Raw genomic sequence first — 14,713 nt, 5'->3', positions numbered from 1 at the left:
CAGTTAACCTGAACCCCAGGCGCTCGCCTCGGGACCCACCAGCACGTCCCCTCCTCGGCAGGCTGGGGTCACGTGGAGGGCGACAGTGGGGATAAGCAGGGATGGCAAAGGGAAAGGAAAGGCGGGCCCCAGGCGGGGGATCCCCGGACACGCAGCGCTTTCCCGCCTGACTCCGCCCAGAGACGTGGGCAAACAGAGGCCACTCCCCTTCCTGGGAGCCAGCACCGCCCATACTCCGCCTCCAAGGACACGCCCCCACTTGGGGCGGAGGCGGAAACCGGGCGGGGGACGCGGGTGCGAGGAGGTCGAGGAGGCGCGTTGGCACCCGACCCTGGCATCCTGCACGTCCGACATCAGCCCTGCCCTCCTTCTCAGGGGCTTCCATTCATTTTGTGCCAAAAGAGAACTGCCGCCCTCGCCCCCAAACTTGTAGCTTTGTGGATGGAGGGTGTGGGTGACGCCGTGTGCAGTGAAGACCACCTGGCTGAAGACGGTCCTGGGGGTGGAGGGCAGGAGGGAGCGAAAGGACAATTCTGCACCTGGGAGCCTCTCGTTCCTGGGCGAGGGTCTGGGGACCCTGGATGAAGTTTTAGGATGTTTTAGGATGACGGTCTGGGGCAGAGAATAAAATTTTGAAGGGAGCAGATTGAGGGTCTGGAGGACTGGGTGAGGTGGGCTCTGGGTACCCAGGACGATCTCGGGAGGCGCAGAATGAGAATCTGGGGGCTCCAGGATTACGGTGTGGGTGCACAGGATGAAATTCTGGGGGCGCAGATTAGGTAGGATCTAGGCGAGCAGGATGACATTTTTGGTGAGCGTCTGGGGGCCCCCGGGTGAGTCTGGGGGCCTGGTATCAAGGTCAGGGCCCCAGGATCGAGCGCTGGGGGACCCTGGACCGGCGTCGGGAGGCGGCTCCGGGCGGCGCCGCGGGGGACCGGGTGGGGGCCTGTGGCTGGCCGGGGGCGGAGAAGCGGGGGGTCGGGGTCCCTCCCCCTGGCGCGGGCTCAGGAATCCGCCGAAGGGCGGGCGGAGGCGCCGGGGTGGGCCGCGTCGCGGCAGGCGGGCGGGCGGGCGGGGGGCGCTTCCTGGGGCCGCGCGTCCAGGGAGCTGTGCCGTCCGCCCGTCCGTCTGCCCGCAGGCATTGCCGGAGCCAGCCCAGCCGCCAGAGCCGCAGGCCGGGGCGTCGCGGGCCCAAGTGAGTGGCTGTGACCGTCCGTGGGGGAGAGCGCGGGCCGGAGTCTCGGCCGAATCCGCGGCAGCGTAGCGCCCACAGAGGCCCGCGCTCCTCGGCCTTCCCCGCAGGGGCGCGGGGCGGGGTGGCCGGGGCGGGTGGGCCTGGGACCCGGGGCCTGGGACCTGGGCCTGTGAGGAGTCGGCCCCCAGCCCTGGGAGGCCTCCCAAGCACGTTCCTGAGCGGGCAGTGGCGGGCGCTGGGCTCGGACTCCCGGCACAGGGAGCGGGGTGCCGCGGCAGAGGCCCTTGACCGGTGTCCACCATCTCGCAGCCCCAGGATGCTCCCCTGTGCCTCCTGCCTACCCGGGTCTCTACTGCTCTGGGCGCTGCTGCTGTTGCTCTTGGGATCAGCTTCTCCTCAGGATTCCGAAGAGCCCGACAGCTACACGGTGGGGACAGTGAGGGCCGCTGGCCTGGGATGGGGAGGGTAGGGAGGAAGAGACCGGACCCCGGGGTGGCTGCTGCCAGGGAAGTCTCCTTCTCCTGGCTGGTGGAGGGCTGGGGGCCATTGTTTGGAGCAGGCCGGAGGGTGGCCAGGCTCAGGCCCTAGTGTTGGCCTGGTCAGTTGGAGGAGATCTTTGGGTGACCACTGGCCACTTCTGGTTCCCTTCCAGGAATGCACAGATGGCTATGAGTGGGACCCAGACAGCCAGCACTGCCGGGGTGTGTGTGCCTGGGGGACCAAACACCCCCAGGAACCCAGAAGGGGATTGATAGCTGCTTTCCAAGGGACAGCCCCACATCCGAGAGCTGCCATGGGAGCCCAGCAGCTCGTCCTCTGCCCAGCTCTGCTACACCGAGGCCAGCCCTGGTTCTCTGGAGGCCAGTTCAGCTAGGGGTGGCCTCGCCCTCTCCCAGAAACCCAGGAAACCTTGCCCCTACCCCTCAGAAGAGCTGGATCCTGTACGCCTTCTCTGAACCACTCTCCTGTCCCAGCTCTTTGTCTCATCACAACCTGGGAGGGTAGTGTCCCCAGGGGTGGGTAAGGAGGCCCCCACTCTTGGGCTGAGCTAGGGCTAGGGCTGTGGGGAGGGATAGAGACCCACTTGCAGGCCAAGAATGAGGGCAACAGTGGGAACAGCTGCCCCACCTCCAGCCTTGACTAACCCTGGGAAGGGGTCCCGGACAGGCAGACTTAGCTTGTTGAGCAGAGTGGGAAGGCTTTGCTGGGGCCACACATCTTGGAGAAGGCCGAGCTGGGCTCCTGCCTCCGCTCCCTCCAGGGCCAGCCCAGGAGACTGGCTGTGCCCAGCAGGCCCCTCTCTGCAGATGTCAACGAGTGTCTGACCATCCCTGAGGCCTGCAAGGGAGAAATGAAGTGCATCAACCACTACGGGGGCTACTTGTGCCTGCCCCGCTCCGCTGCCGTCATCAACGACCTACATGGCGAGGGACCCCCGCCACCAGTGCCTCCTGCTCAACACCCCAACCCCTGCCCACCAGGCTATGAGCCCGACGATCAGGAGAGCTGTGTGGGTGAGTGGGGACTGCTCTGGTGCCTGGCTTCCAGTTCTCTCACCAAGCGTCTTAAACTCAGACCTCATGTTCCTTCCCGGCTCAAAAGGGCCGCTGGTGACGTCCACACCCTCATCCAGACACTCATGTTGTTTGCGACCTGCCACAGGTGGCCCCAGCTTGTGTGCCACTGCTCCAGCCAGCTCCGGCCCCCTCCCCTTGGTTGCTGCAGAGACACTGCAGGAACTCTGCCTTCCAGTGTCTGTCCCCTGGGAGCCACAGGCCTTGGAGGAAGGACAGTCCAGGAATCAGTGCTTCTGGGGGTGTGGACAGGACCTTATTTCCTATGCAACCCCCAACATGCGGTTTTAGAGGTTAGGGATGCCTTTCCTGTTGGCTCCAGGCTGGTGAACTCTTACGTGTGCTGTTGAGAGAACTGAATTCAAGTGTTGGATCTATGTGTCATGTTGGGTGGTGTGCGGGATCCCAGGCGGGGGCTGAGTGGTGTCTCTCGCAGATGTGGACGAGTGTGCCCAGGCCCTGCACGACTGTCGCCCCAGCCAGGACTGCCATAACTTGCCTGGCTCCTATCAGTGCACCTGTCCTGATGGTTACCGCAAGATCGGGCCCGAGTGTGTGGGTGAGTCCAGCGAGCAGCTTCTCTAGGCTCTGTGACCCTGGTCTGGCCCTTGCTCTAGCACCTGACCCCCATTCAACCCACGCTTCACCCCCAGCCCCTGCCACCTCACCCTCCTGTCATCAGACACAGAGGACCGTATGGGGGTGTATTTGGGAGGTGTCCTGGCTGACCCTGCCCAATTCAGCTCCCCGGACACAGGCAGGATTATGGGTGGTTAAGCCTTGAGTCCCACCTGGCTCGAGCCCACCTGCCCTCTGCCCTCCGCCCTCCTTCTTCTGCCTCTATCCCAGACATAGACGAGTGCCGCTACCGCTACTGCCAGCATCGCTGCGTGAACCTGCCTGGCTCCTTCCGTTGCCAGTGCGAGCCGGGCTTCCAGCTGGGGCCTAACAACCGCTCCTGTGTGGGTGAGGCTGGGCCGGGCCAGGCTCCTGGGTCCTGGGCAGGGAGGTGTGAGGTGGGGGCGCTCCCTTCCTGACCAGCCCAGGTAGAGTGGAGGCTCTGGGCTGCTCCTCTGCTTTCATCCCTGTTTTACCTGGCACCCCCAGATGTGAACGAGTGTGATATGGGGGCCCCATGCGAGCAGCGCTGCTTCAACTCCTATGGGACTTTCCTGTGTCGCTGCCACCAGGGCTATGAGCTGCACCGGGATGGCTTCTCCTGCAGTGGTGAGAGCTCCACCCCTGCTTCGTACTCCTCCATGAGCCCCCAGGCCCTACCTATGCCGTGCCTCCTGCCACACAGTTCTCCATTTGAGGCCTCCGCGTCCCGTCACTGTGCACCCAGCTGCCTCCTGGTACTCCACTCCGGCTGGCTGTGGAGCACTCCCAGACCAGTGGGGAAGGCACAAGAAGAGGCAGCTAGGTCCCTACTGAAGCCTACTGGGGAGACTGAGGATGTGGGTGCCACTTGTCCTACGTGTCAGGCTCACCTGCATTTACCTGCATTTGAATTTTGCACTAGGACAAGTCGCTTCTCTCTGAGCCTGTTTCTGCTTCTATAGTGGGTTGTGTTGAGGATTAGGTGAGAGTGTGATAGATGGGCTCCAGCCCGTCTCAAGCTGCAGTGCTTTAAAGTGAATTGACTGCCACTTAATGAGAACCTGCCCTCGTAGTGTGTTCCCTGACACACTTGGCCTCCTTCCTCTCAAGAATCCTACGAGGTATGATTTTCTCCTTCCTCTACAAAATGAGGACATTCAGATCTCCCTCCAGGTTTGTTGAGAGGATTACATTAAAATAAGCACAAAGTCCTGGGTAAATGGTGACTTTCATTATTCAGCTAAAAGAGGTTAAGTGACCTGCCCGAGTTCATACAGCCAGGATGAGATGGGGCCAGGGCTCGATCCTAGACTTCTCACACCCTGTCAACTGGCACATACCCTCTATGTTATGCTTTGCTGCGGGATGAGGCCTCACTGCTACCTGGCAGCATGAGTGGAACAAGAGAAGGGAAATGGTCTGCCTGTGAAGCTCAGTTAGCTGGAGGTGACCGCTGGGTGCTCGGGCTGACTGTGGGTTGCAGGAATTGGGCAGGTTACAGCACAGGGCGGACCCACGAGACTCATCTAGTCTAAGACACTCATTTTACTGATTGGGAAAATAAGATTCCCCTAAATCAGCCGGTGGGATTCACACCCAAGCCTCTAGATTCCCACTAACTTTATTCAGTGTTTTCTCCAGTTCTGGGCAGAGAGAAGTCTGAGCTGGGGCAGCCTGGGCAGAACTTTGTTTGAACCTCCATCTCCCGGCTGAGCTTGTGGCTTGTCTCATCCCCCTGTCTTCCTACATTCAGCCTAACACGGGGCTGGGCCTTCTTAGGAAATGTTTGTGGGACTGAATGGTGAAGACTGCCCTTGACCCGGGGTCCCCATCCCCATGCTTCCTCAGATATTGATGAGTGTAGCTACTCCAGCTACCTCTGCCAGTACCGCTGCGTCAACGAGCCAGGCCGTTTCTCCTGCCACTGCCCACAGGGGTACCAGCTGCTGGCCACACGCCTCTGCCAAGGTACAGGTTGCCTGGGTGGGATGGGCAGGATGGTGTCAGGAGCTGGCAGCCTGACGCCCCCGATTCTAGCCCCTCTCCCCTGGCACAGACATTGACGAGTGTGAGTCTGGTGCGCACCAGTGCTCTGAGGCCCAAACCTGTGTCAACTTCCATGGGGGCTACCGCTGCGTGGACACCAACCGCTGTGTGGAGCCCTACGTCCAGGTCTCTGACAAGTGAGTCAATTTGATGCCAGGCCCCGAGAGAAACTACGTCTCCCAGGGGGCTTTGGGGCTGACTGGCATCTATTCGGACAAGTGAGTGCCCCTGAGGGCTGATGGGAACCATAGTCCTTCATGACAACCAGTCACAGGGGTGGGAGGGTCTTTTTGGAATTCCCTTCCTTTGTAGGGTAGGAGAAATTGGGGGGACAGGCAAGGAGCTCATTCATGTCCCCCACCTCGGGGTCTCTAGCCGCTGCCTCTGCCCAGCCTCCAACCCTCTGTGTCGAGAGCAGCCTTCATCCATTGTGCACCGGTACATGACCATCACCTCGGAGCGGAGCGTGCCCGCTGACGTGTTCCAGATCCAGGCGACATCTGTCTACCCCGGTGCCTACAATGCCTTTCAGATCCGTGCCGGAAACTCGCAGGGGGACTTCTACATTAGGGTAAGGTTTCTGCAACCCTCAACTGACATGCACAATCTAAAACTGAACTCCAGGACGCCTTAAGGGGGAACTCGGCCAGGCTGCTATGCCCCTCCCCTCCCCAAAGCCCCGCCCCCGGGAGGCGGGATTTCTGTAGGACAACAGGGATATTCTAAATTCCCATGGTGCAAAGGGCAGATGGTTAAATGCAATTCTAACGAAGCACTCGGACACGGGAGTTTGAGTCCTGGTACTAGTTTTCCATATCTGATCTCAATTTCACCCATAAACCAAGGGAATGGCATGTGCAGGGGCCTGGGGTCAGAAAGTCCACTCCTTGCTGGTGGATGTGTTAGGTGGGAGGGGGCCAGGGGTGGCTCACAGTGAGCTGCTCACGGTGAGTGGCAGCGGCATGCATGGGTCTCACCAGGAGAAGGGGTTTGTCTAGAACCAGCGCTTCTCTTTCATTTTGAAACTGAATGCTCTGAAGGGAGTCTGCTGACTTTGGGTCACCAAAGGTCCCACCACTCCCAAGAGCCACATGGTGACCTTGAATCATCAGTTAGCCTGGGTCAGACAGAATGAGCTGGAAAGGGTGGGAAGAGCCCCAGCAGGAGATTTCTGAAGGCAGGAGCCTGGGTTGGGGAGGAGAGATGTTGAGGGTGTCAAAGAGCTGGATGAGAGTCTGGGGTCGCAGCCTGGCCAGGGCTGTCCCTCCACCTCACAGCCACGGGGCAGGGAGGTGACGCTGGGGCAGGGGCCTAGCACACAGGCTGACACAACATATATCCCTCCACCCACTGCCCTGCAGCAAATCAACAACGTCAGCGCCATGCTGGTCCTCGCCCGGCCGGTGACAGGCCCCCGGGAGTACGTGCTGGACCTGGAGATGGTCACCATGAATTCCCTCATGAGCTACCGGGCCAGCTCTGTACTGAGGCTCACCGTCTTTGTGGGGGCCTACACCTTCTGAGGAGCAGGAGGGAGCCACCCTCCCTGCAGCTACCCTAGCTGAGGAGCCTGTTACGAGGGGCAGAACGAGAAAGGCAATAAAGGGAGAAAGAAGGAGTCCTGGTGGCTGAGGTGGGCGGGTCACACTGCAGCAAGCCTCAGGCTGGGGCAGGGTGGGACTTGGGGGGGCAGGCCAAGTTCACCTAAATGGGGGTCTCTATATGCTCAGGCCCAGGGGGCCCCATTGACAGGAGCTGGGAGCTCTGTACCACGAGCTTCAGCCACCCCGAGAGGAGAGGAGGTAACGAGGAGGGCGGACTCCAGGCCCTGGCCCAGAGATGTGGACTTGGCTGGCTTGCAGGGGTCCTAAGAAACTCTACTCCGGAGAGCGCCAGGAGGCCCTGGGTTCCAGTCCTAACTCTGTCTCAAACTGTACATTTGGATAAGCCCTAGTAGTTCCCTGGGCCTGTTTTGCTATAAAAAGAGGCAACTGGACTGTTAGTGGTTTTCAAGCTTTTCTTTTAGGAAGTTTTATTTATTTTTATTATTTTTATTTTCCCAATGAGCCCTCTGCACTCCTAAGGAAGTTTTATTTGATGAGGACCAACTGATGACATAAAATCGATTCAAAGCTGCAGTGCCCCACTGACTCCATCTCCCTGACCAGGCAATCCCAGGTCCTAAGCAGCTTTGTTTAAAAACCACTGGTCCAGACGGTATCCCTGGTTCCTGCGTATTTCACAAGGTCCCCAGGGCCAGGCATCTTCTACATAACACATATGGCTGCAAACACTTAGATTCTAGTTTTACCACAAAAGATGTTGTTAAAAGGCTGGCTAGCCTGCGTGGGGGTACAGATGGGGGCTGGGGGCTGTTTGACAGCATAAGCTCAGGTCAGGGGGCTGTAGCTGCAGTAGAGCTGGGATAAGGTCCTGCTCAGAGCAGGCCCCAGATTCCTGCAGGAAGAGAGGCAGCGAGGGTCACGCCCTGGGCCTAGGGCAGCCCCAGTCCCCACCACTCCCTCCAGGTTCCGTCTCTTGCCCTCACCTCTGTAGACGCCCACACTTGATGGTGCTTAGCAGTGTCTCTTGTTCCTTGGGGGTGGCACAGGCATCATAGGCGGCCAGGAGGCTGGGGGACAGGGGCTTGAGTTTCTGAGGCTGACGGTGGCCCACTCTGGGCCAGCACCATGAGGGGCCAGGCAGAGGGGTCAGCATGGGATAGAAGAGTTGGGACACTGCCCCACTTCCTGAGCCTGGCACTCAAGGCCCCAGGCCAGCCTGGCTGTCCTCCCTCCCTGTGGGAACCCTGGGGCAAAACCAGCAAAGGCTCCAAACCATCACCCTCACTCCCCTTAATGGCCCAGCCCCCTTCTCCAAGAAGCCTCTTCGCCACCACGTGGGACATCTCCCTCCCTCCTGTGGCCTCCAATGCCTGGGACACTGTGTGGGTCTGCTGGCTTCCTCCCCGCTTGACCTCCATGAGCACCCTGGGATCTGTCCATCTCTGGTCTGCGCAGCCCACACAAGGCCAAGCTCCCTCCACGAAGCATGGATTAAGGTGAATTCCATGCACGGAGAGCAGGGGCTGAGGACACCTAAGGGCCCTCTAGGGCCTACCTGGCAGGGGTGCTGTATCGATCCACCAGGGCTGCTGCTTTCTCCCCACTCACTCCGCGCACCTGCATCAGCTGCCGGGCAAACACTTCTCGCACTGACTGGGCCTGGGTTTGGGGAAGGGCTGGATCAGTGGGGGTCTGGGCCAGGCCACGTCCGAGAAGCTGGGCAGAGACAGTACCTTATTTTTGATGGCTCCTGCGTTGAAGTCACTGAAGGTGAGGAGTGAGCAGAGAGGGTTTGGAGAGGGCATGGCCCCTGATTCAGGGTTCCCAGGGGTTCCCCAGGGGCGGCTGCGTAGGGTGTGGCCCTGAGGGAAGAAGGGACTGAGGCCAGGCTGGAGCTCGAAGGGACAACTCCAGCCAGCCCCTGCCCAGTCCTCAGCCTCGGGGGGCCAGCCTGAGAAATGGGGATCTCACCCACCTTGCTTCTTTTGGGGATGCACAGGGCCCAGGCAAGGTGAATTCCTTGTGGGCTGTGTCCCGACACTGGGACAGGGGCCTCTGCTCACCTGGTAGAGTCTCTGCAAGCCCCGCGTCAAGAGGGCCAGATAGGCAGCTGACTCCTTAATGTCTGCTGTGCGCTTCACAAAGAAGCCATCAATGACCTGGGGAAGAGGACCCAAGAGAGGGAAGGCGGTTCCTGGCCCAGACCATGAACCATGGACCACAGCGGCCCCTGCCTGCCTGGCCCTGCCCTCCCTGCTCACCTGAGTGTTAGTGACAGCCTGCAGCAGCGTACTCTCAGGAAGGCTGAGATTGTGGACCGAGCCATGCTCTTCCACCAGGTATACCCGGCGCTCCAGGCCACAGCGCTTCAGGCGGAACTGGGGAAGTGGACAGAGTGGGCAGGGAGGGTCAGGCTGGATGACCACATGCCTGGGCGTCCATGATGTCACACTCAAAATGGTGCTATGACCCTGTTCCCACCAGTTAGCCTCTGCATCCTCCCTAGCCTCTCCACCTGCCTCAGAGGGGCCTCCACAGCTTTGCTCATGCTGACACTCTTGTCTAGAAAGCCCTTCCTCCATCTCTCAACATCCTTCAAGCCTCCCCTGGGCCAGTACATGGCCCCTGTGACTAGGGGGTCCACCCAGCAGCAAGTACCAAGGTACAGCCTCTGTATTTCCCATTCTGGAGGTTTAAGCCTTGTTTATCCAAGACTGCAGGGGCTCGGTACCCAAGAGGTCTTTAATATGCTCCTGAGCTCAGCCCAAAAATGCAGGTACCTGGCTTCCTACTGTGTGCCTGGACAGGCCTGTGGAGGTCTGATTCTGGAGCAACCACAGGGTGGCTGTGGCTGGATTCCAAAGGGCTCTGCCTCAAGGAGGCTGCCAGAAGTGCCCCTGGATTGCTCTGGGCTGAAAAGGGGGGCCTCAGAGCAGTCAGGGAAGCCTGGCAAAGCCAGCAAAATTACCTTCTGCTCCCGGAAGCGGCCGTCAATGATGCTGCTGCAAAGGTCATCCAGCCGCTTGCGCTCTACAATGTGGTCCAGTACCAACTCCCCAGGGCTCGCTGCTGACAAGCCGGCCGTTAGCTTGTGATCCCCCACCCACCAGGCCCTGCCCCTGGCGCCAGCCTGCCCACGGCCCTTCACCTGGGTCTCTAGGATTGGTTTCCTGTGCCACCCATACAAAATCCCCAACGTGCAGCTTGCGCACTGTGTGGGTCACGTGCAGCCGCTGTAGCTCTCGGAGAAGCTCCGGCCTGTGCCCGCCCCTGGAGTGGCAAGGAGGGAATCCTAGATCAGGGCAGGGCAGTGCCTACCCCCCAGCCTCCTCCGATCGTCTACCTCATTTCTCCCCACCTCACTCACCCCCGGGTCTCGCCAATGTCCACACACAACAGCACCCTGTACTCTCCAGGCCTCAGCTCCAGTGGTGGCTGCTGGACCCCTGCTTCACTGGCACTAAGTGGGGGGTATCGGTATGTGAGGCCAGAACCCCTTGTGCTAGGGCAGTTGCCCCACACCCATGCCACCCGACACCCACCACCCACCTACAGTAGGGAGGCAGCCACAGCTCAGCTACAGGTGATGGATAGAGGTGGGGTTTTGGCCTCATTTCCCATCCCCACCTCCCTGTTTTCCCCCCTCCTCCGCCCTCCTTCTCACAGCTCTGCTGAAGCTGCTCCTGGCACTGCTGCCTCCTCCCTAGGGGGCTCCTTAGGCCCGATGCCCACATTCAGCAAGCTCAGGCCTTCTGACTCAGCTAACTTCTGGGCCAGCTCCAGGCCCTCTGGGGTCAATGAGTACCTGGGAGGCAGAGGGGAAAAATACAGCTCTCCCTTCTTCACTCATTCCTGGCAGAGGCTCTCCTGCCTGCCCCTAGCTGGGCTGGCTTCACCGCCCCCTTGGCGCCCTGCACAAATGACCCCAGTGGCTCCTGCTGCTCCTGGTCTTCTTGGCTCTTAGAGCAGTTCCTTGGACCTGCTCAGCTCCATTCTCAGGTCTGCAAGAAGTGTGTCTCAGACGATTTCCTTCCTGCTATCTTCACTAATGCTGTTTCCTCCTCCTCGAAATACTTATCCTGAATCTCTACCTGCCAAATCCTAAAACGTGTCAAATGACACGAAAAGAAAGACTGAAAAGTCTTTCTACTCCTCCAATAACCACGGCACCCTCCTACCCCCGCACCTGCGGTTTCACACCCTCCAGGTACTCCAACAGTGGGGGCTCCTGAGGAAAGGCCCCCAACCTCAACAGCATCAGCTCTGGGAGTTGTTGAGTGACTCTAAGGCCCCACTAAGAAGTTCACGTGTGCTTTCCTGTATCTCCTGCAGTTGGCCCCACCTGGCTGGCTGGTGTGTCCTGAGGACCAGGTTCCTGTGGAGGAGGGAGCGGAGGGCTGGCCAGGGTCGAGCACTCCCAGGGGCTACCTGTGGATCAGAAAAGAGACCGTCAGAGAGCACCTGGTACCACCACAAGTCCATGTTCCCTGTGTCCCCAGCCACGGGCCACACACGGGCCCACTGCAAGAAAAGGCAGTCTTTGGTGGGCTCCAGAGCCACTTGGGCCTGTCTTCCCCAATCCCTGTGCTCACCCTGGGGGCCTTCTGAGCACACCTCTGCAGCAGCTCCTCCTTGGTTAAGAAGTGGTAGCCATTAGGATTCTGAAACCAAGGTAGAAGAGACAGAGTAGGCTCAGTGCCAGGGACCCTCCTCATCTCGCTCAGGTGGCTGGGATAATCTTTGCCTGCCTTGCCAGGGCTAGGCACCTCTGGGAACCTCCCACCCCACTGCCATGGTTCCACCCAGTGCTCACCAGGTGCTCTCGGTAGAGCATCAGCAGTATCACTCGGGCTCCTGAGTGCCGAGCTGGCCAGTAGTTGCCAGAGCCTCCCGCTTTGGACTGGGCAGGAACCTGAAAGGTACAGAGGAGCTCTGAACGTGAAAGCCAGCCAGTCATCTTCGAATAAGTCCCCAGCAGGCTTTGTGGCCCTGGGTAAGTCACACAGTTATCTCTCAGTTTCCTTCTCTGTAAAACGGGCCAGGTGATGGGATGGCCCACTGCAAATGTGGGATGGGACAGCAGGTAGTTTCCGGGCAGCGGGTGGGGGTGTCTGCCCAGCCTGGCCTCAGTTCTACCACGCGCTGCAGAACACGTGTGATTAGACAGGAAAACTCAATAATGGTGACCCCGTAACTAACTGAGCTGGGCTCCCTAAGTAGCTTGATCATGGAATTCTCTCGTTGGCTGTTACCAATATTCCTATTCACAGATTAAAATACTAAGTCAAAAAGAGGGTAAGTCATTTGCTCAAGGCCAGGAATCACTGGTGAGATTTGGACTCAGGCTTGCCAAATCCCCCAAGCCAGAAAATCATACTCCCGCACTCCCACTTTGCCTTCCGCTCCCCTTGCCCCTTCCTCACTGGCATGGAAGAGTCCTGGACTTCCGCAGGTCGCCCCTGCGGGGCTGGACTGTTCTCTCCCGATGGCGAGCCCGGGGCATGGTCACCTGCGGGAGCAGAAGAGAGTCAACTCCACACTCCACGGAATCCGGCAGCTGCGAAGGTCTGGGATGCAACCTGCTCAGATGATAAGTGAAACCGGTGAGGGAGGCTCAGGGAGCGCCAGCCACTAGCCCGAGGCCGAACGGCAACTTGGACAGGAGTGGGGAGCTTAAAGCTAAGGGCCTCCAGGTGAGTACGGAAGCTGCACCTGGGGGAGGCAGGGGATCACCGACCCTTTCCCCAGACGCTCACCGCCCGATGTTCGGTGCCGCTGCAGCCGCTCGTCCAGCATCCGGCAGAGCCCGTCTCCGAAGTGCTGTAGGATCTTAGCTTCCTTCCCGCTGCGCAGCGGCAGTGGGTACCGTCGGAGGGACCGCAGCGCCTGGCCGGGCAGGAGTAGGGTACCTGGTCAGGGCAGGCCCGACCTGGCCAGCAGCTTTTCCCATCGGGCCACGCCAGGACCCACCTTCTGAAACACGAAGCGTGTGCGGCGCCCGCTGCGGGTCGCCTCGTCCCGCCACTCGGTCAGCCAGCGAACGAAGAGCGGATTGGGACAGGCAGGCAGCGGGCGCTTCCGGCCCAGGCGGACCGGGGCAGCCATGAACCCGAGGGCGGGTCCTCCGGCGCCCCACGCCCGCGGGACTGGGACGCCGCCAGTTCTGGAGTAGGGATTCGAACACCTGGCCCGGGGCGGGGCGGGAGAAGAGGGAGGCCGAGGGCAGGACCGCTGAGATCACAGGGCCCCAAACACACGGGGCACTAACGAGAGGAGAGCCTGCCGCCCTCCCGCCCCTGCGCTGCTCTCAGTGGTTGGTGAGGGGCGCTGTCTCTTAAACGATCTTTCCCCTCGGCCCCACTCCAGCCAGCCTTTGGGACGCGCCCAATCCCAGCCCCCGGAGCCTGGACCGACTCCTTCCTGTCACCCCAGATTCGAGAGCGGGGTCATCTTTGTGTAGGCGAGAGGAAGGCGGACAGCGCCCCCTGTGACGGGGAGGACTGGTTGGGCGGCGCTTAACGGACTAACCTGAACTTGGCCGCTCTAAGTCTCTTAAGATTGCCAGTTTCAGCCTCAAGCTTGAAGGAGGCTGGAGATGGAGACTGGTCTTGAAAAGAGTCCAGGAGAGGCGAGGGCTGGGAGACAAACGGGTGCAAACGTATTGGTGGGAAGGACACCCAGAAATGGGTGCTGGGGATGAGGACACAAAGGTAAGGCAGGAGGAGCTGCAGGATCCTTGGAGGAAATGGTCATCCTCATCCCCGGGATACAGGGCAAAGAGTGTATGGTGGAAAGGAAGTCGGGGACGTGCAGAGAAGGCCTAAAATAGGACTCGGAAGGTCGGGGGTCAGAGGCCTAGAGGAAAGAGGACTGTAAGTAAGAAGTGCTTGGGCACCCTGGCAGTTGGGGAGGCCTGAGATGGGCACGTGGTTGGGTTCCGGGGCGGAGGAGCAGGCTGCGGGTTAAGAAGCCCAGACACAGGTAGAGGGGAGAACAGTTCGTCATTTTTGTGGCTAATCGGAAGTGGGAGACCCCCAGGGAGGTTGAAGATGGAAACCCTACAAAGGGTTTCAACCTGAGAAGCCTCAAGGACACGTATAACTGAGTTGGACACAGGCGACCCGCCAGGGTTCGAAGCAGCACCCGGCATCTAGCTGCTATACCGGAAGTCGTGAGACGCAGGTCTCCAGGCTGTGAGGAAGGGAGAGGTGGGCGCCGGAGCTGCAGGCCCGCCCCTCAGGACTGTGCCCAGCCCACGGCGCAGTAGCCCCACCCGGGCTAAATTGGACCAATGGGCTCCGGCTCCCGCCTCCTGCCCGCCGCGGCCTTATAAGGAGCCTGAAGCCGGCGGTCGGGCTGACCCCGCCCCCTCGAGTCTCATGTCCTAATAAGGACATCTAGGGCATCCCGCGGCTGGGGGCGGGCGGGAGCGCGTCTCCAGGGTAACTGCGAAGCCCCCTCCCTCTCCCCGTTGCTCTTGGAAACTCTAAGGCTCGGAAAAGGGGGCGCTAGCGTCTTCATGCAGGGCCGCTTGCGGGAGGCGGGGGTCAAGCTGCTGTCTCCACCTGGAGCGCCGGGAGCCCAGGCGGGGGCGGTGCAGTGGAATGTCCCCGACTACAACCCCCGGCATGCTCTGCAAGGTACTCCACTCCCTGGCATCGCTCTCCGTTTACACCCTTAATTCCGTTTATAGGATTAGAGTCCCCAGTTCCCTTTCTGGGTTTGCCTCTGGC

The 14,713-nt window shown here is 60.3% G+C and overlaps 2 protein-coding genes across 8 annotated transcripts; one reads left to right on the top strand and one right to left on the bottom strand.

Annotated features, from left to right (window-relative positions):
• The first annotated feature begins 275 nt into the window (after positions 1-275).
• On the top strand, positions 276-7,417 carry EFEMP2 (EGF containing fibulin extracellular matrix protein 2). 2 transcript variants are annotated; one of them, XR_001894699.3, is made up of 12 exons: positions 276-1,195; positions 1,505-1,622; positions 1,848-1,896; positions 2,503-2,709; positions 3,206-3,328; positions 3,619-3,735; positions 3,877-3,996; positions 5,218-5,337; positions 5,426-5,552; positions 5,791-5,986; positions 6,777-7,048; positions 7,146-7,417. XR_001894699.3 is itself a non-coding variant. In XM_003909549.5 (11 exons), the coding sequence occupies exons 2-11, from the start codon at positions 1,512-1,514 to the stop codon at positions 6,936-6,938; spliced, it is 1,332 nt and encodes a 443-aa protein (XP_003909598.2). In that variant the 5' UTR covers positions 276-1,195; positions 1,505-1,511; the 3' UTR covers positions 6,939-7,417. The 2 variants fall into 2 exon arrangements, 1 of the variants encoding a protein (XP_003909598.2); XM_003909549.5 differs by having other exon boundaries at positions 6,777-7,417.
• A 1-nt stretch (position 7,418) lies between these two features.
• Positions 7,419-14,281, bottom strand: MUS81 (MUS81 structure-specific endonuclease subunit). Of its 6 annotated transcripts, none has more exons than XM_009185612.3 (16): positions 12,951-14,281; positions 12,737-12,866; positions 12,404-12,489; positions 11,794-11,892; positions 11,573-11,641; positions 11,323-11,408; positions 10,645-10,785; positions 10,348-10,440; positions 10,129-10,250; positions 9,949-10,046; positions 9,242-9,358; positions 9,044-9,139; positions 8,714-8,842; positions 8,536-8,639; positions 7,964-8,092; positions 7,419-7,872 (listed from the first exon to the last, which is right to left on the bottom strand). In XM_009185612.3, exons 1-16 carry the CDS (start codon positions 13,083-13,085, stop codon positions 7,806-7,808), a joined length of 1,701 nt encoding a protein of 566 aa, XP_009183876.1. In that variant the 5' UTR covers positions 13,086-14,281; the 3' UTR covers positions 7,419-7,805. The 6 variants fall into 6 exon arrangements, with proteins under 6 accessions (XP_009183876.1, XP_003909596.1, XP_009183877.1 ...); XM_003909547.4 differs by having other exon boundaries at positions 7,964-8,047; XM_009185613.3 differs by lacking the exon at positions 10,645-10,785.
• Positions 14,282-14,713: the final 432 nt, after the last annotated feature.

The sequence above is a fragment of the Papio anubis genome, chromosome 12 (genome assembly GCF_008728515.1).
Source record: "Papio anubis isolate 15944 chromosome 12, Panubis1.0, whole genome shotgun sequence".
Classification (NCBI taxonomy): domain Eukaryota; kingdom Metazoa; phylum Chordata; class Mammalia; order Primates; family Cercopithecidae; genus Papio; species Papio anubis.
This window is presented reverse-complemented; position numbering and strand designations above follow the sequence as displayed.

Excerpts from the sequence above, each read along its gene's own strand:
- EFEMP2 (XM_003909549.5), top strand. The coding sequence starts at position 1,512 with ATGCTCCCCTGTGCCTCCTGCCTACCCGGGTCTCTACTGCTCTGGGCG. Across the intron at positions 1,623-1,847 it reads AAGAGCCCGACAGCTACACG|GAATGCACAGATGGCTATGA; the intron begins GTGGGGACAGTG and ends GTTCCCTTCCAG. Across the intron at positions 5,338-5,425 it reads GGCCACACGCCTCTGCCAAG|ACATTGACGAGTGTGAGTCT; the intron begins GTACAGGTTGCC and ends CCCCTGGCACAG.
- MUS81 (XM_009185612.3), bottom strand. The coding sequence starts at position 13,085 with ATGGCTGCCCCGGTCCGCCTGGGCCGGAAGCGCCCGCTGCCTGCCTGT. Across the intron at positions 10,786-11,322 it reads AGGACACACCAGCCAGCCAG|GTACTCATTGACCCCAGAGG; the intron begins GTGGGGCCAACT and ends TCTGCCTCCCAG. Across the intron at positions 7,873-7,963 it reads AAGTGTGGGCGTCTACAGAG|GAATCTGGGGCCTGCTCTGA; the intron begins GTGAGGGCAAGA and ends CTCTTCCTGCAG.